The following is a 20,476-nucleotide window of genomic DNA, read 5'->3' on the forward strand; positions in this document are numbered from 1 at the left end:
AATGTGTTTTGGTATTTATTAGACCAGAAGATTTAGTCTATTACCCAGACAGTCCTGGCCACATTTCCCAATGTAAGATTTTTTAATATATTTTTTAAACCTTTGCTCTAGTTAGCCACTCAACTGAACAATTGTATTTTTGCAGGCCAGCCCAGCAGGGTGCCTGTGGGCTGCTCTTGCCATATTTGATAGCTCATACACATGAAACTGTTGTTTTAGTCCAGTGTTTCCCAACTACAGTCCTCGAGTACCCTAATCAATACACATTTTTGTCAGAGAGAATGGTCGGGCTCGGAACATAATTATAATAATTTCTAAACTGCTAATTGACCGCATCTGAATCCAAAGAGAGGTTGCATTTGAAAATAACTATACTTTCATACCGTGATTACATTGAAACACGATCACATGTCTCTTTTTTTATTTGTGGGAGTACTTGGGAAAATATTTTCTAAATTACATTTTTTTTAAATGAATTCCTTGTGATTTTACAGTCTTTTTTGATGCCTAAAAAAATCACCTGGGGCGCCTGTTGCCGACCCCTGGTATAGGGTGAAGGTAATGTTTGAAATTGGCAGTCATGGGAATAAATATATTAATTGCAAGAATTCGCTGTTAATTATTAGCTGACCAGATATCTGATTTAATTAAGAATGATCATTTATACACATTATTGTTATGTTTTATTACAGTCTCCGTTTCATTATCAATTTAACAATTTAAAGCAGAAACTAAAACTGCGTTCATGGTAGGTTAGCCGAGGCACAAGTCATTGGAATTGCAGCAATTTACTTGGACTAATGAAAGCCCATGCAGTTGCCAGTGACACTAACTTCAGTGCTGCCAGTCTCACACTCGCGATCACCAGCTGTCGAACTCTGGTGACAGGAATATGGGCGAATTGACTTGGGGATCATTTTTCCTGGGTTTCCTTAATTTCAAGACAGAAAAATATGTCATCGCCGAAAACAGAAAATTGGGAATCTCATTTAGAGTTTTTCAGATCTGTGTGCTGGCATACGTGATCGGGTGAGGTGTATGTATTTTTTTATTGGATGTTAGCGATGAAGAAATAATCAATACTACAGCATGAATAATGTATTAAAATTACAATAATTATTACCATACAAAGTCGCAAATAGATTCCATTGTCAATCGTGGGTGTCTTTGAGTTCGTTCAAGCTGTCATCATGAAACGGGACTAGGGAGTTCGAGTGTTGTTCCCTCATGACTATAATATTGTAACGACCCTGGATTTATAAACGCGGAAATCGACTCTGCCGCTCAAGCATGCTTTTGCGGCACAGTCGATAGCGCGCCAGACCTCGGGCTCGAAGGTCGAGGTTTCAAGACCTGCTCCCTGCTGTTTCATTACAATATTCACGGTTCAAGACTGTGGTAAAGTTGTTTTGATATTCGTCATATATTCGGACCTTCAAACTTCAATAGATAACGAAAGATTTGAGCTACATACCTCCAGTTAGGTACTTTATGATGGGAAAAAAAAGGTGTGCAACATTGCACATGTCTTATTTTCAGACTGGAGTTTCATAATCACACATTAATTGTGTAGGTAGCCTGGCGCTCCTTCAATAGAGAACCACAGTATGAGTCATAATACCCATAAAACCTAGCGGTCAAATAAGCAAATGGTTCCAATCGTTTTTCCACCATTCATTTTACCCATCCACCTGGCTACCCCTACCCCGGTCAACAGCACTGCACCCCCCACAGCAACTCACCCAAGCCTTCCCAATTTCTCCTTCTCCCAAATCCAGTCAGCTGATGTTCTGAAAGAGCTGCAAAATCTGGACCCCTACAAATCAGCCGGGCTAGACAATCTGGACCCTTTTTCCTTTTTAAAAATTATCTGCCAAAATTGTTGCCACCCCTATTACTAGCCTGTTCAACCTCTCTTTCGTGTCGTCTGAGATTCCCAAAGATTGGAAAGCAGCTGCGGTCATCCCCCTCTTCAAAGGGGGGGGACACTCTTGACCCAAACTGCTACAGACCTATATCTATCCTAACCTGCCTTTCTAAGGTCTTCGAAAGCCAAGTCAACAAACAGATTACTGACCATTTCGAATCCCACCATACCTTCTCCGCTATGCAATCTGGTTTCAGATCTGGTCATGGGTGCACATCAGCCACGCTCAAGGTCCTAAACGATATCATAACCGCCATCGATAAGAAACAATACTGTGCAGCCGTATTCATTGACCTGGCCAAGGCTTTCGACTCTGTCAATCACCACATCCTCATCGGCAGACTCGACAGCCTTGGTTTCTCAAATGATTGCCTCGCCTGGTTCACCAACTACTTCTCTGATAGAGTTCAGTGTGTCAAATCGGAGGGTCTGTTGTCTGGGCCTCTGGCAGTCTCTATGGGGGTGCTACAGGGTTGAATTCTTGGACCGACTCTTTTCTCTGTATACATCAATGACGTCACTTTTGCTGCTGGTGAGTCTCTGATCCACCTCTAAGCAGACGACACCATTCTGTATACTTCTGGCCCTTCTTTGGACACTGTGTTAACAACCCTCCAGGCGAGCTTCAATGCCATACAACTCTCCTTGCGTGGCCTCCAATTGCTCTTAAATACAAGTAAAACTAAATGCATGCTCTTCAACCGATCGCTGCCCGCACCTGCCCGCCTGTCCAACATCACTACTCTGGACGGCTCTGACTTAGAATATGTGGCCAACTACAAATACCTAGGTGTCTGGTTAGACTGTAAACTCTCCTTCCAGACTCACATCAAACATCTCCAATCCAAAGTTAAATCTAGAATTGGCTTCCTATTTCCCAACAAAGCATCCTTCACTCATGCTGCCAAACATACCCTTGTAAAACTGACCATCCTACTGATCCTCGACTTCAGCGATGTCATTTACAAAATAGCCTCCAATACCCTACTCAATAAATTGGATGCAGTCTATCACAATGCCATCTGTTGTCACCAAAGCCCCATATACTACCCACCACTGCGACCTGTACGCTCTCGTTGGCTGGCGCTCGCTTCATACTCGTCGCCAAACCCACTGGCTCCAGGTCTTCTACAAGACCCTGCTAGGTAAAATCACCCCTTATCTCGCTGGTCACCATAGCAGCACCCACCTGTAGCACGCGTTCCAGCAGGTATATCTCTCTGGTCACCCCCAAAACCAATTCTTCCTTTGGCCGCCTCTCCTTCCAGTTCTCTGCTGCCAATGACTGGAACATACTACAAAAATCTCTGAAACTGGAAACACTTATCTCCCTCACTAGCTTTAAGCACCAACTGTCAGAGCAGCTAACAGATTACTGCACCTGTACATAGCCCATCTATAATTTAGCCCAAACAACTACCTCTTTCCTTACTGAATTTATTTATTTATTTAGCTCCTTTGCACCCCATTATTTCTATCTCTACTTTGCACATTCTTCCACTGCAAATCAACCATTCCAGTGTTTTACTTGCTATATTGTATTTACTTCGCCACCATGGCCTTTTTTTTGCCTTTACCTCCCTTATCTCACCTCACTTGCTCACATTGTATATAGACTTATTTTCTACTGTATTATTGACTGTATGTTTGTTTTACTTCATGTGTAACTCCGTGTTGTTGTATGTGTCGAACTGCTTTGCTTTATCTTGGCCAGGTCACAATTGTAAATGAGAACTTGTTCTCAACTTGCCTACCTGGTTAAATAAAGGTGAAATATATAAATAGGGGATTTTAGAAACACTTAAAATAAGGGTTGTGTTTCGTGTAGGCTTACCCTGGTGTGACATTTTGATAACAGTATAAATCTCCCTAGGACAAGGTGAGATTTATCAATATATTTGCTTGTACTTACCCCCCTGAAATTAAATGCTAATTAGCTGTTAATGTGGCTATCATAAAGAACTACAAATACCATGATGATCTGAATGAGACTGCGGAATTGAGGCAAAGGTAAGAATCTCTGGATTAACGATCTAACGCTAGCAAAATTTAGTAATTAATAAATTGGCAACATTTCAGCTAGAGATGATGTGGAGGAGCTGTCAGGGATTTGTAGTCTTGCATGATGTCCACTTTGATGATAATTGGCATTTTCGAATCTGAGTGTAAATAGAGCCAAATATATTAATAGACGTCACCTTGTCCGAGAGAGATTTACACTGTTCAAAACATCACACCAGGGTAAGCCTACATGAAACACTGCCCTTATTTGAAGCATTTCTAAAATTCCCTATGGGAAAAAGGAATGGTGGAAAAACAATTGGAACCATTTCCCTGTTTTGACCGCTAGGTTTTATGGGTATTTTAGCAACATTTCTTGTTAGATGTTTTGACTAGAACCCTAAAATTGTATCATATTACTCCAGTGCTAGCCTCTCTACACTGGCTTCCTGTTAAGGCTAATGCTGATTTCAAGGTTTAACTGTTAACCTTCAATGCATTGCATGGACTTACTCCTACTTATCTCTCTGTTTTGGTCCTGCCATACATAATGTACCTACACATATGCTACGGTCACAAGACGCAGGCCTCCTTATTGTCCCAATAATTTCAAAGGAAACAGCTAGAGGCAGGGCTTTCTCTTTTAGAGCTCCTCTATTATGGGATGGTTTGCCAATCCGTGTGAGAGAAGCAGACTCTGTCTCTACCTTTAAGTCTTTACTGAAGACTCATCTCTTCAGTAGGTCTTATGATTGAGGTGAACGGCAAGGCACTGGCAAGAGGAACCACCCTTTCTGTGTCTGTCTGGCCGGGTCCCCACACTCTCCTGGGATTCTCTGCCTCTGACCCTATTACGGAGGCCGAGTCACTGGCCTGCTCGTGCTCTCCCATGCCGTTCCTATGAGGGTGTGTAACAGTACAGCTTCCGTCCCTCTCCTCGCCCCTACCTGGGCTCGAACCAGGGACCCTCTGCACACATTAACAGTCACCCTCGAAGCATCGTTACCCATCGCTCCACAAAAGACGCGGCCCTTGCAGAGCAAGGGGAACCACCACTTCAAGGTCTCAGAGCGAGTGACATCACCGATCGAAACGATATTAGCGCGCACCACCGCTAACTAGCTAGCCATTTAACATCGGTTAAAGGTGCATCAGGTCATTTGTATTTTATTTCACCTTTATTTAACCAGGTAGGCTAGTTGAGAACAAGTTCTCATTTACAACTGCGACCGCGATAAAGCAAAGCAGTGTGATACAGACAACACAGAGTTACACATGGAATAAACAATAAACAAGCCAATGACACAATAAACAAGTCAATGACACAGTAGAAAAAAAGTAAATATACAGTGTGTGCAAAAGGCATGAGGAGGTAGGCAATAAATAGGCCAGAGGCAAAATAATTAGTTTAGCATTAATGCTGGAGTGATAGATGTGCAGATGATGTGCAAGTAGAGATACATACTGGAGTGCAAAAGAGCAAGAGGATAAGTAACAATATGGGGATGAGGTAGTTGGTGTGCTATTTACAGACTGACTTTGTACAGGTACAGTGATCGGTAAGCTGCTCTGACAGCTAATGCTTAAAGTTAGGGAGGGAGATAAGACTCCAGCTTCAATCATTTTTGCAATTCTTTCCAGTCATTGGCAGCTGAGAACTGGAATGAAAGACGGCCAAAGGAAATGTTGGCTTTGGAGATGACCAGTGAAATATACCTGCTGGAGCACATGCTATTGGAGGGTGTTGCTATGGTGACCAGTGAGCTGAGATAAGGTGGGGCTTTACCTAGCAAAGACTTATAGATGACCTGGAGCCAGTGTGTTTGGCGACAAATATGTAGAGGGCCAGTGAAACGAGAGCGTACAGGTCGCAGTGGTGGGTAGTATATGGGGCTTTGGTGACAAAACGGATGGCACTGATAGCAAACTGGATGTAGTCTGAGTAGAGTGTTGGAGGCTATTTTGTAAATGACATCGCCGAAGTCAAGGATCGGTAGATACCCTCGTAAAACTGGCTATGTTTGGCAACATGAGTGAAGGAGGCTTTGTTGCGAAATAGGAAGCCGATTCTAGATTTGGATTGGAGATGCTTAATGTTTGTCTGGAAGGAGAGTTTACAGTCTAACCAGACACCTAGGTATTTGTAGTTGTTCACATATTCTAAGTCAGTACTGTCCAGAGTAGTGATGCTAGTCGGGGGGTCCGGTGTGGGCAGCAAATCGGTTGAAGGGCATGCATTTAGTTTTACTAGCATTTATAAGCAGTTGGAGGCCACGGAAAGAGTGTTGTATGGCATTGAAGCTCGTTTGGAGGTTTGTTAACACAGTGTCCAAAGAAGGGCCAGATGTATACAGAATGGTGTCGTCTGCGTAGAGGTGGATCAGAGAATCACCAGCAGCAAGAGCGACATCATTGATATATACAGAGAAAGAGTCGGCCCGAGAATTTAACATTTAGTCAGTCACCAATTGTGCAAATTCTCCCACTTAAAAAGATGAGAGAGGCCTGTAATTTTCCTCATAGGTACACTTCAACTATGACAGACAAAATGAGAAAAAAAATCCAGAAAATCACATTGTAGGATTTTTTATGAAATTATTTGCAAATTATGGTGGAAAATAAGTATATGGGTGTGTGTCCCGCTACCACAGCGTCGGGACACACATCACACCCTTTGGTTTTCTGAAGTTTAAAAAAAGTTATTTTACCGTAATTTATTCTTTATTCTGTGTGTCATACAGCCTCTAAAGTTGATTTGAGGTGTCTTGGTCACATGGTCAAGGAGCTATTGAATTTGAAGTGATTTAAAAAACAATGTATGAATCATTGACTAGGTATCCCCCTTTCCTTTCATTGTATGAGAAAACTAAAGGGTGTGCAACATGCTTCACTATATAAGGAATAATGGACAGTAGAAATAAGGTTGCAAAGTCACGTGGTGAAATTTGAATATTGTGATCATGCACTTTGTTTGACAGTTCCTAACTATTTGCATTACCACAGCACCAGGCTCCCTACACTGTTGCCATGTGATTATGAAACACGGGTCGGAATCTGGAAAATAAGACGTGCAATTTTGTACACCTTTTTTCCTTCATAAATAACCCAACCTAAGGTACTGTATGTAGCTCAAATCATTTGGGAGCTATTGAAGTTTTTAGGTCCTAATGTCTGGTGAATATCGAATCTCAAACCAGCTTTACCAAGGTACCCTTAGATGACTATCTTGATGCACTATGAGAGTATACAGACAATATACTTTTTAAAATATATTTTTGCAATAATAATTCCAGAGACCTAGAATTCCAGAAGGATTATATATCTCCCCTTCACAAGGCTACCGTCATTAACTTTTAACATCATGTACCCATTTTTTTGTTACATGACTTTTGACCCTAAATAATCCACCCATGTCACAGAGACAAATCATTCCTCCACAAAATGAAAGTATCCTTTCATGACTGCCTCCTCTCCCTCATCTCATTACCATGTATTACAGTATTCTATAACAGTGTTATAGAATGCATTTGACATTTGTGTCTTATGAACACTCTGCACTCAGCACATGAAGGATCCAAGTTTGTTCAAATAACCATCCATGTTAATTTTATACGTGACTGACAACTACTCTATTTTCATATGTGACCGAGAGTTAAAATTAATGAATTTACAGAAAATAATCAATCAATCAATAATCAGTGTGTTTAAATTCTCAGGTGGGTTTTAGTGTTTAAGAAGGGCTACCAATCGAGGGAGGAGACCGTCCAGAGCTCTGTCATCACCAAGCTGAAAGGAGTGGTCATGACCAACAACACGGAAACTGGACTTCGCCTGTGGGGGCCTGAGGATTATGCCATACCTCCAACGGTGAGATTCAGGGACTTTTTGGGAGGTTTTATGTAAACAGGTAGAGCCGACACACAGTACACAGCCTACTGCTAAATGATTCATTCAAGTCTTATTGAGTTGAAGCCGAAGCTCAGTCAGTGAAATAGCATGTCATTGATATTGTATGTTGTCAAGTACAATGAGTAACATTTTTATGAGGTATCTCCATTAACTCACTTTCATCAGTTTTCAATCACACCCAACTGATTTTTAAAGTAACAGGCCACCACATGCAGCTTTACATCACATCCACAGAGACAGTATATCTGGCTATAGCATGAGAGAAGTGCACTTTATGAAACATTGGCATAAGCATCTTTGTCAGCTATTTTGAACATCCATTTGGTACTGTTTTAGCATATGAGAAGTTGACACGTGTTTAGAGTGCTCTTCAACTCTTCTTTAAATCATGTTTATCTTGTATGGTCATGGAAATGTCATTGGACGTTATGCTGTACAGGCTGTAGAGCAACAGGACAATCGTTATATGCATTTTAGCTATGAGTCTGTTTCCTCAATAGACACTCCATTTCATCTGTCTTGTTAAATAAAAGATAGGGAGTTGATTCTCAACTCTAATCAGTATAATTCACTTAACCTTTAGCGACTCAATGATAAACAGATTCAATAGAAAAGCCTGCTCTTGTCCACATGTTGAGCCCAGTCAGCCACCACTGGATCTTGTTCATTTTGTATGTTGTAAAACTATATTAATATGTGGTGAGAAACTGTGCTATTTATATTTAAGCTTATTAAAGGTTTTGACTAAAGAATATGTATTTAGGGACTTCATTTTGTATAGTCAACACACAGTCCATCAGTCCCCTGACTAACCTGATTGAGGAAAGTATAGTTTTAGCTTGTTGTTGTTTTTCAGGGTGAACAGGTTTTCTTCATTGTTACAAATTACATCGAGACCCCCCATCAGAGCCTTGGGTTCTGTGCTGAGGTGAGTGAAAATCAATTTCGTACAACCATAATCTAGACAAAATCTTGTTTATTGAATTTATTTTCAAATATCTCCCTGAGATAGAGATTGGATGACTGTGCAGCTGAGATAGCAATACTTTAATGATCCAATCAAACAAGGATATTAAACTCCACTAAGTCAGCATTGCTGATGCTATGGTTCTTACCATATATGGCAAAGTAAGCAGAAAGAAACGGCTAGTAATTTGAGGCGGATGTCAGAATCCAAACTGCATAGAGCTTTATTTGTAATGCCTCAGGCCCAACAGTTCTTTCCTCAGAGAAAGATGGCTTGACCTTGCCATTGTCTTCCAATAATTGCTTATTTGATGTTAAAGTACACTTTCAGTGCCGCTATGATAAGTTATGAATGATTGATTCATTATATTTAATGAAGATAAAAACTTCATAGTATGAAGGGTTCAGTGTGTCACTGTTCACTGGTCCAATAACATTGTGTTTTCCTAAATTGCTTTAGCATTCAAATGGTGCTCCCCACTGTGGTCACCATGCTATTGTATGTTGTCATCATCTCTAGGCTCTTCAATACACTGCTTTGAATACAGGCTGGCATTTTTAACTGCAGCAACGTGTCCTATGTTCTCCAGAGCCCTAAGGTGCCAGATGGCCAATGTGTAAACAATGAGGATTGTGCTGAGGGTGAGGCGGTAGTTGCTGGCAATGGTAAGGACTAATATGGTTAACTGGGGCAGTCTTTATCTAATTTCTATTTACATTTCCAATATTAACATTTATTTACAGATTAACACTGGCTTAGATGCACATGTATCCCGCTAATGTGTAGAAAGCTTATGAGAATCACCAGCGTTGGAATTGGACAAATGTCTATCTAGGAAATTCCTTAGAAAAATATTGCATGCCAAAATTATTCAACGTTGGTAACTCCTACGCATTACCCTTCACCCTAATTTCCCCCAAGATTATTATGTCTTTCCAGGATGTTGACAGCGATCTTTACCTTCCCCTGCAGGGGTGAAGACCGGCCTGTGTTTAAACTCTACAGGGACCTGTGAGATACATGGCTGGTGTCCTGTTGAGACGGGACGTAAACCCTTGTGAGAATTCATCCTCTTTTGCTGTGAAAATAATGAAATTGTCACTTTTGCATTGAGTCTCAGTATAAATGTACCCACTACATAAACTATGTTATGTACTTCAGTATTCTGAAATACCTTGTCCTGATCATCTATTTTCCATTATGTAGAAGTCACTTTGATTTAACACTTTCCCCCTTACTTTCCAGGGAGGCCTTATTAAGCAAGGCAGAAATCTTCACAATTTACATCAAGAACTCTGTCAGGTTTCCGAAGTTTGAATTCTCCAAGTAAGTGAAGTGGGGCTTGTTCATGCAGACTTCATGGTAGTAGAGGCTATCTGTCTCTAGAGAAACAGTCAGTGTCAGTGACATAGATCATTAAGTATGTGTAAGTAGGGCAGTGGGGGATACATGTCCTAGAACTGCTTTGGATAGCTATGAGGGTGCACAGTCCCTTCTATTTATATACACCCATAGCCATATCGCCCAGGGCCCAGTGAATGTGTGTGTGTGTCTGTGCACGTGCATACTGGGTGCGTGTGTGTATGTGTGTGTTCAGTGAGACAGTGGAGCGGTCATCTGAGACGTCCTTGACAGCAGAGCAGGCCCAGTCCAGGACAGGTGTCAGAACAGATCTGATTGGCTCACTGTTCTCTCATGTCAGTAAGTAAGGCTGTTGTTGTAGAAGGGTTCATCAGCCAGAACATCGGTGTTGTCTTTTCAAGTATAATCGGAAAGCACAGAGACATCAGACCTCTGCCAATTCATGATTCATCATTTCAGTTGTAGATCTTTTGATTATGGGAGAGTGTTTCTAGGAAACCATACATAAAATGAATAATGTGACCAAATATTTAAGAAGAGGTCATCATTTCATTGAGTCTGTGAAGGATTGAAACCACATGGAAAAAGTGGTAAGCAAGTTAGGTCTAAAAAATGAATGTATTGTGTTAGAGGTTTCAGGTTTCTAACCAAAGCAGATAGTTTTGTACATCAGTTGGGGTCTCTTATAAGCTACAATATGAGGTCTTAAACCTAGCATGAAAGTGCATCCTTAAAGCTGTGTGGGCAAATATAGTCAAAATGTTTGCCTTTGGGTGAAGTTGATGTTAACATTTTGTCAATTTTATGCATAGTATTTTTGCAATGTGTCATGCATATGAACTCAAGATTTGTATTGTTACAGAGCTGACATCATCATCCCCGTATATACAAACATAAAAGAAGCAGGGGTCTAACCCCCCGTGAGGTTCTTGAGAGTGCAGAGAAGTCAGAGAAGGGAAGTCCATTTGAGCAGCAGTAAGGGCTGAGAAAATGTACTGAATGATACTGAAGAGGAACATTGACAAAAAATAAAATGAACATGAACCTGTGTGAAAGACAGGCTATGTTAGAGTAGCAGAGGTACACACCGTCTTATCTGATGACAATGGAGTCTGAGCTTGCTAAACATATCAAGAATCTCGTGGACCAGTTTCATGGGCTTAGTATCCTCAAATGCATAAAACGTTCCTATGAATTGGCACATCGAAACATCATCCCTGGCCCAGACCTCTGGTCCAGAAATGGAAGAGTAAGTGATATTAAACAGAGATATCTACATTGAGTATACCAAACATTAGGAACCCCGCCCCCAGAACAGCCTCAATTTGTTGGGGCTTGGACTCTACAAGTTGTCGAAAGCGTTCCACAAGGATGCTGGCCAATGTTGACTCCAATGCTTCCCACAGTTTTGTGTCAAGTTGGCTGGATGTCCTTTGGGTGGGGGACCATTCTTCATACACACCGGAAACTGTTGAGTGTGAAAAACCCAGCAGCGTTGCATTTCTTGACACAAACCAGTGTGCCTGGCACCTACTACCATACCCTGTTCAAAGGCACTTAAATATTTTTGCTTGCCCATTCCCCCTCTGAATGGCACACATACACAATCCATGTCTCTGTTGTCTCAAGGCTTAAAAATCCTTCTTTAACCTGTCTCCTCCCTTTCTTCACTGATTTGAAGTAGATTTAACAAGTGACATCAATAAGGGATCATAGCTTTCATCTGGATTCACTTGGTTAGTCTATGTTATGGAAAGATGTTTTGTATACTCAGTGTATAGCTGAACTTAGGCATACATTGAAGATGTACAATTATACCACACTCCCATTCCATTAATTCAACTTTGACCTACCATCACCCGCCACTGGCACAGGACACCAGCACCCACTTACCCCAAAGTGGCTCAACTTACTACGCTGTCCCTATGCTCAATTTACCCCATACCCAGGGTAAGTTGTGCCAAGAGACCACTTGTTTTGTACAAACTATATTTTCAAAACTGTTATGTTTACAATAATTCAGATTATATCCAGGGATACACAATATCCTGAAATAAATGTACATATATTTGTTAGAAAGAACACTCTATTTCCCTTGACGTAGTGATACTGAATGTAAAAGAATGTCTCAACATACCCCACTCTCCCCTACATTGTGCATATGGAATGGAAAGTGTCTAAACTATGAAGTGCTTGAACTATGAAGTTACTTTATATATTTTTTACCTTTATTTAACTAGGCAAGTCAGTTAAGAACAAATTCTTATTTTCAATGACGGCCTAGGAACAGTGGGTTAACTACCTTGTTCAGGGTCAGAACGACAGATTTGAAGTTACTGAATGAGCAGCATGAATAAAATGAACAGTTTAGTAGATGTGCAGCTTGAAATAGCATAATATATTTGCAGTGCCATATGAGCTATTTAAGAAATTATAGATGATATATGTAACTCTGTGCTATTCCTTATCTAAGGGTTAAAGAGAAAAGCGTGTCATTTCAAGCTGATAAGATAACTTAATTGTTCATTCTTACTGGTTTAGGCCTATGACCTTTTTTAGATTTAGCCAAGGAAAGTATGATACTGGACTACTAATCATATATAAAAAAATGACATGTCCTGTTCTGTCTCCTTTTCCCGCAGGTCAAATGTCCTGGACACCGGTAATGACTCCTATCTAAAGAGATGTTCCTATGACAACGACCTACATCCCTACTGCCCCATCTTCCGTCTGGGAGACCTAGTCAGCAGGACTGGACATGATTTTCAGGACATGGCTGTAGTGGTACATAAATGTATTTTTTAAAATCTTTCAATTGATCCTTTATTTAACCAAGTTGTCCCATTGAGGTCAGGAGACCGCTTTCCCTGGCAGAGAGAGACCTGGCATAGAGGGTTGGGTTTCTTGTTAAACACTGAGTCCACTGAATCCAAATTAGGCTTTTCAGGCTTTCATCATTCTATCCAAGCAGTGTGGGAGTGGTGTAATTCTCTTTTCCTCCAGTCCATATGATAATGATGCTTGCTTTCAGGCAGTTAGGTAATTACCATAATTTTGATTACATTTAATTGGACATTTGCCATGTAGGCTGCAGTCATTAGGCCTGACATTTAAATGAATAACAATGGTTGCATATTTACAACAACAATATGAAACATAGCAGTTGCTAGATCTGTATTAAGTGACTTGTCACAGAGCCCTGCATGAAGTGCTTTCACCTCAACTCCCTAGTAAGCTCAGGGTAGACATTTACAAGTAAACACTTTTGTTGTTAATATAGCCGAACACCCAGCATAGAACAAGACAATGGGTTAACCAGAGCCATTCTTACCATATGTGGCGAAGATGATCAGCAGTGTAGTAGCTACTGTGTTATCATTAGAGTTGCCAGGTTTAATGTTGTGAAGTACAGTATGTTTATGTTCCTAGTTGTTAATGTTTAACGAGGAGTTGATGTAAATGTGACCACAGTTCATAGTCAAGGTTAAGAAAGTAAATCTTGAATAGCAGGGCAATAGAGTTATTCTCCATATTTAGAGCAACGTCAAGCACAGGTGTTTATTCATAAATAGTGTAATCTTTCTCTCTCCCTCTCTCTCTCTCACTCTCCGTCTCTCAGGGTGGGTCAGTTGGAATTCTGATTGAGTGGAACTGTGATTTGGATAAGGACTACTCACAGTGTAATCCAGAGTACAGCTTTACTCGTTTGGATATGAACCTAAACAGCTCTGTCACATCAGGCTACAACTTCAGGTACATCTTGACATGCATTAAAGTAATGTTCCCAAACTGTTGTATAATTTCAGCCAGTAGTTTTGAAAGTGGTGCTCATGAGCCGAAACGGGTCCCCATTTTTTGTTGGTGTTGCAATTCGCATGATATTTTATGAATCCAATTTTACAACAGGTTTCAAATTTGTTGTGCTTAAGATCCCTGTACTGCATCTTAAGCACATTTTACTTCATGCAGATATAATAATCCATGCACTAATTCTGAAAAGTTATTAGCTTGAGCTAATCAAGCTTGAGCTCTCTCCAAGTACTGTATTTAATGTCAGATCTATCTCTACCAAGCAGTTGTTGACATTTCTGTTCCAAACAGCTGATTCATTTGTTTTCCAGATATGCCCGTTATTACAAAGATGAAGCTGGAGAGAACTATCGGACTTTGTATAAAGTCTATGGGATTCGCTTTGATATCATGGTGAATGGACGGGTATGACAGTGATTCTAGCTACACTTACTTGTCTAATTGAATGGGTTGGTAGTAGTAATATTACAGTCTGTGTCAGATCAAATGTTCTTTGTTCTTTATTGTGTTCTTCAGGCTGGAAAATTCAATATCATTCCCACAGTAATAGCTATTGGGTCTGGGCTCGCTATTATGGGCATGGTAAGTAAATTTAATAGATTTGTGTTTTAATTTGTTTCCAATACACATGCTTGTCTATTTTCTCCCCCCCAAAAGATGTTTCTCTGTAATTCTGTTTCATGCAGCATGCCCAGGTTGGATGCTATCAAATGCTTTGAAATGCAATGCATTCGGGAAGAATTCAGACCTCTTGACTTTTTCAACATTTTGTTACGTTACAGCCTTATTCTAAAATAGATTTTTTTTTAAAATCCATCATCAATCCACACACAATACCCCATAATGACAAAGCAAAAACAGATATATAGTTTTTTGCAAATGTATTAAAAATGTAAAACTGATATCACATTTACATAAGTATTCAGACCCTTTACTCAGTACTTTGTTGAAGCACCTTTGTCAGTGATTACAGCCTCGAGTCTTGTTTCTCCCATTCTTCTCTGCAGATCCTCTCTAGCTCTGTAAGGTTGGATGGGGAGCATCGCTGCACAGCTATTTTCAGGTCTCCCCAGATATGTTCAATCAAGTTCAAGTCCAGGCTCTGGCTGGGCCCTTCAGAGACTTGTCCCAAAGCCACTCCTGTGTTGTCTTGGCTGTGTGCTTATGGTCGTTGTCCTTTTGGAAGGCGAACCTTCGCCCCAGTATGAGGTCCTGGGCTCTCTGGAGCAGGTTTTCATCAAGGATATAGCTGTACTTTGCTCCGTTCATCTTTCCCTTGAATCCTGACTAGTCTCCCAGTCCCTGATGCTGAACAACATCCCCACAGCATGATGCTGCATTCTTCACCGTAGGGATGGTGCCAGGTTTCCTCCAGATGTGACGCTTGGCATTCAGGCCAAAAAGTTCAATCTTGGTTTCATCAGACCAAAGCATCTTGCTTCTCATGGTCTGAGAGTCCTTTAGATGCCTTTTGGCAAACTCCAAGTGGGCTGTCATATGCCTTTTACTGAAGAGGGGCTTCCATCTGGCCACTCTACCATAAAGGCATGATTGGTGGAGTGCTGCAGAGATGTTTGTCCTTCTGGAAGGTTCTCCCATCTCCACAGAGGAACTCTGGAGCTCTTTCAGAGTGACCATCGGGTTCTTGGTGACTTCCATGACCAAGGACCTTCTCCCCTGATTGCTCAGTTTGGCTGGGTGGCCAACTCTCGGAAGAGTCTTGGTGGATCCAAACTTCTTCCAATTAAGAATGATGGAGGCCACTGCAGAAATGTTTTGGTACCCTTCCCCAGATCTGTGCCTCAGCACAAACCTGTCTCGGAGCTCTACAGACATTTCCTTCGACCTCGTGGCTTGGTTTTTGCTCTGACATGCACTGTCAACTGTGGAACCTTTATATAGACAGGTGTGTGGCTTTCCAAATAATGTCAAATCAATTGAATTTACCACAGGTGGACTCCAATCAAGTTGTAGAAACATCTCAAGGTTTATCCATGGAAACAAGATACACCTTAGGTCAATTTCAAGTCTCATAGCCAAGGGTCTGAATAGTTATGTAAATAAGGTATTTCTGTTTTTTATTTGTAATAAATTTGCAAACATTTCTAAAAACCTGTTTTTGCTTTGTCATTATGGGGTACTGTGTGTAGATTGATGAGGATTTGTATTTAATTTCATCCATTTTATAGTAAGGCTGTAATGTAACAAAATATGTAAAATGTCAAGGGATTTGAATACTTTCTGAATGCACTGTATCACCACAAGAGGGCGATCCCCTATCGTTTTTCATACAATATACTAATCTTCTTCATTCCAAATCGATCCCTATCCCCTTGTTTGTAGATCTGAAACATTTGTGTAGGTCTAAGCAATATCGCTACATTTTCTTTTCACTGTCTAAACCTGTCATATCTACAGGAGTACCTTGGGTGTATAGGGGTCAATTTGGCATTCAGAAGCCCTCTGCCCCCTGGCAAAATGTTTTAGTGCCCTATTTCAGTCTTATTTATCTGAGGAGACAGCTCATTGAAGTCTGCTGTACACATCCACAGGACAGTTAGTGTTTTTTTTTTTTTTCACTATGGCCTGTGAAGTTGCCTGAAGCTTTATTGGGGGTGTTAGCCTTATTTCTATCATGATTAATGTGACTCTATTATATGTATTGACTTGAACCTTACCTTTGTTTCAGGGAAAATTTGCATGTGATATGATATTTGTCTACATGTTGAGCACGAGTTCCTTCTACCGAGACAGGAAATTTGAGATTCTCAAGTAAGACACTATGACATGGTATTACTACTAACTACAGAATTTACACGTTGTCGTTTATTCAGTAAAGTAAATCATTTCAGTCTTGGATTGTTTGCCTTGCTACTTCTTTCTGTCTGTCAGTAAAACAAATAAAATATCCCTTTAACAGGAAAGAACGGATCAAGAAGCACAAAGAGATTGCGAAGACATTGGTGAACCGAGACACAAGAAAACACAGGAAACATGCTGGGGAACAACACGAGCTTACCACACTCTCTCCAAAAAATGAGGAGAAACAGGACCCTAAAACCGGAGAGAAAAATGAGGTTCACATTCTCTCTCCACGAACTGTGGGGCAACGGTATAATACTCACCCTCCACGACACTAACTGATTAATTCAGAGTGAGACACCAGACTAGAAGCTGCACGTAGGACAACTTACTGTTGAGATGGCATAGTAGAATACACAACTTTGTGTACACAACCAATTCACTTTGATTTTACATGCAATTAAAACATTTGGTAGTGCATCAGCAGTTCTTCTATAATGTCAGTCACTGACAGTAACTCTATTAGTCCATGTCAGCTAACATTTTATAAGATTGCTAGGTAAGTTAGTCTAGTCCGCTATCTAAACAAGAATTTGTTCTTAACTGATTTTCCTAGTTAAATAAATAAAATAAACCTTCAAGGCTGAATTACCTGCTGGGCTCAAAGGGAACATGCCCATGGGCCCTGACCTCCAGGGGCCCTTTACCTCCAGAAAGCCCCCATTGATTTTGTTTATACACCCCCAGATATCATATTAACATGGCATTTGTCAAGGCAAAATGTGTAGAACTGCAGGAAATGTTATTTAAAAAAAATTCCGCTTAGGGCTCCCAAAAGGCAAGAGGCAGCTCTGTGAGACACATTTTTATTTATCCTTTATTAACACAGGTTGTCCCATTGAGGTCAGAAGACCTGTTTTTCAAGAGAGACCCGATACAAAGAAGTTCTGCTATTGTCAAGATGTCTAAACTGGGTCCTGTAGCAGGTGGAAAGTAAAACGAGGGTGGGTGAGGTCCTGATCCCAATGCCCACCCTCCTTCTCCTCTTCCAGCAGAGGTTACTGATGCTGATAAATGGCTCTGGTTTTCCTATGTCTCTCAGGAGTGATGTATGTCCTGATTGGACATGATGACTGATGGGGTGGAAAATAGAAATGCTCTCCTCTCCTTACACTTTTAGTGCTGCAATGATAATGCAGACACTCCAAGAAGCGAGATATTTATCAAAGAGAAAAAGCACTATTCTGTTTCTGATGTCTCATTTACTTGTTCCAAGATCGAATCATAATGCATCTGTTGATGGGTCAATTAGGCCATGCAATCAAACCATTGCAGAGTATTCAACTAGGTTATTATGCTGGCAGCGGTGTTCCTCCAAACCTTGACAGACCGCTTGTAGTAGAATGAAATCCTTGAGTCATATGATGGAATACATCGTGAGAGAACAGTTGCTTTTTAACACAATTGAAAAAATACACCGGGTATAAGGTTGTCTATCATAAATACTTCTCATTTGTGATTGCTTGTAACTTCTGCCTTGTCGTGTTCAATATGTCTGTAAATACAAAGCCAGAACTAGAGGAGTATGAGGCAAGTTGTTGAATGTATTTAATTTAAATGCAAAATATTGTATGATACTGCATTTTTAGGGCTAATGGCCATTGTTAGAACAATCATATCAGTTTTCTGCCAAATCTTATGATCAATAAATTATACAAACAGGTTGTATGGAGTTATTTATTTTGAAGGATCCAACCAGAGCTGTTATATCCTATTCACACTACTTGAAAAATGTTATCATCAGGCACATCACTCTGATGCCTACTACCCATCAATGTTTATTATAACATGTATCAACTGCTAGATGACAACATTTGGTAAATTCAGTTATCCTAGAGATGCAAAAGAGCAGAGCTAAACAATAACATACTGCAGCGGTTAACAGTTCAGTAAATGAGAGAAAGCAGGACATGTTTTAGTTTATGTATAAATAGAGTTGCTGACAGACATACTTCACGTAGCTGTATAATAAACAGTTAATCTAGCAAAGTATTTAATCAATCGCCTATATCTACAAAGTTTTGCGGGCAGTTAGACAATCATAATTGGATTTACATGACATTAGGTTTAAAACTTGCTCAACATTCTGGTCAATTTTATTAGTACACATGCACCATTCCGTAGAGGAAAGTCCAGAACAGGACGTAGGTAAAAAGACCTCCAACAAGCCCTCCTGTAAAGAGCATCCGCCGAGACTTGAAGCACTTGTTCCACCTGCGACTAGCCTTGATGATGAGAAGAAGGGAGAGGAGGAACGAGGCGAGGAAATAGAAGATAAATCCGTACAGTCCTGTGAGCCCAAGGATGCCCGCTGTCGCCCCCGACAGAGCTGACACCGACGTCCGGCAGTAGTCCAGCACTGCGGCGTTGCCTCTCACAGCAACCTCACTGATGAACTGTGGTCCTTCTCGTTTCGCTACGACTGAGGCCATGTCGGCACCTCGTTTGTTTTCCAGCGATGACTGCTGCAAACAAGAGGTCATTAGAAAATCATTACATAATATTGAATGCTTACATTGCTGCATATACGTTATTGTATCGTACAAATTCTACATAATCTTGTTTAAAGCAAGCATTTTTGTCACTAGCGAACCGGCTTGCCAGCTGACATCTGGACACTGGGAGCTAACGTTAGCAGCTAGCAAGCGGTTTACTCACCGAATTAAAAATAATATAGAGTGCTTCGTTTACTTCACAAACACATCAAAGGCACATAGCTAGTTTGTGGCACTTAATATTCCATGTCAATGGATTTACTAACCCCTTCACTACTGGAATGTAATTACAGACCTAAAGCTGATTGTAGCTAAATGGCGCAAAGGTAACTGCGATGCGACCCGTCTTTCTGAATCTGCCTTTTTTGCGAAATGCATTCTGGGACTTTTGTTTTTGTATCAACTGCTCGTTTTTGATGAAGTCAGTGGATGTGCTTTTCAATTAAATTTAATCACACATTCATTTTCTTTAATTCAATTTTGTAATATCTTTAAACTATATTTGTTGTGAACTGTGACCAAAACGAACTTTGGTGTATGGTGTCCGACCTAGATCAAATTAGTAGCGCCCTCTGTTTACAATCGCTGGGCTCTGGATAAAATTTACAATAATTAATAGGCTCAGACGCAATCTCAGAAGCAGCTAACCATGGCGAACTATGTTCTGGACATAGATATAGGAATTACTTCAGTCAAAGTTGTGTTACTTGATATTAGATCAAAAACAGTAACGAATAGCTTATCTTTGCAAACCAAGACGGCTATCATCAGCGACGAAACGCATGTATGTAGAGTATCAGTCAAAAGTTTGGACACGCCTACTCATTCAAGGGTGTTTCTTTATTTTACTATTTTCTACATTGTAGAAAAATAGTGAAGACATCAAAACTATGTAATGGCACACATGGAATCATGTAATAACCAAAAAATGTTAAACAATCAAAATATATTTTAGATTTTTCAAAGTAGCCACCTTTTGCCTTGATGACAGCTTTGCACACTCTTGGCATTCTCTCAACCAGCTTCACCTGGAATGCTTTTCCAACGGTCTTGAAGGAGTTCCCACATATGCTGAGCACTTGTTGGCTGCTTTTCCTTCACTCTGCTGTCCAACTCATCCCAACCCATCTTAATTGGGTTGAG

General features: G+C 40.5%; 2 protein-coding genes across 6 annotated transcripts; one reads left to right on the forward strand and one right to left on the reverse strand.

The window, feature by feature from the left end:
- The first annotated feature begins 798 nt into the window (after nt 1-798).
- On the forward strand, nt 799-18,504 carry LOC112228564 (P2X purinoceptor 5). 2 transcript variants are annotated; one of them, XM_024393980.2, is made up of 13 exons: nt 799-1,029; nt 7,645-7,795; nt 8,694-8,765; nt 9,394-9,469; nt 9,777-9,861; nt 10,050-10,130; nt 12,809-12,950; nt 13,786-13,919; nt 14,288-14,381; nt 14,493-14,558; nt 16,666-16,748; nt 16,897-17,088; nt 17,668-18,504. In XM_024393980.2, exons 1-13 carry the CDS (start codon nt 893-895, stop codon nt 17,678-17,680), a joined length of 1,326 nt encoding a protein of 441 aa, XP_024249748.1. In that variant the 5' UTR covers nt 799-892; the 3' UTR covers nt 17,681-18,504. The 2 variants fall into 2 exon arrangements, with proteins under 2 accessions (XP_024249748.1, XP_024249747.1); XM_024393979.2 differs by having other exon boundaries at nt 800-1,029; nt 16,897-18,504.
- On the reverse strand, nt 18,502-19,819 carry LOC112228565 (ER membrane protein complex subunit 6). Of its 4 annotated transcripts, none has more exons than XM_024393984.2 (2): nt 19,629-19,819; nt 18,502-19,300 (listed from the first exon to the last, which is right to left on the reverse strand). In XM_024393984.2, the coding sequence occupies exon 2, from the start codon at nt 19,268-19,270 to the stop codon at nt 18,938-18,940; it is 333 nt and encodes a 110-aa protein (XP_024249752.1). In that variant the 5' UTR covers nt 19,271-19,300; nt 19,629-19,819; the 3' UTR covers nt 18,502-18,937. The 4 variants fall into 4 exon arrangements, with proteins under 4 accessions (XP_024249752.1, XP_024249751.1, XP_024249750.1 ...); XM_024393983.2 differs by having other exon boundaries at nt 18,502-19,303; XM_024393982.2 differs by having other exon boundaries at nt 19,497-19,810.
- Nucleotides 19,820-20,476: the final 657 nt, after the last annotated feature.

Source organism: Oncorhynchus tshawytscha, linkage group LG30, assembly GCF_018296145.1.
Source record: "Oncorhynchus tshawytscha isolate Ot180627B linkage group LG30, Otsh_v2.0, whole genome shotgun sequence".
Classification (NCBI taxonomy): domain Eukaryota; kingdom Metazoa; phylum Chordata; class Actinopteri; order Salmoniformes; family Salmonidae; genus Oncorhynchus; species Oncorhynchus tshawytscha.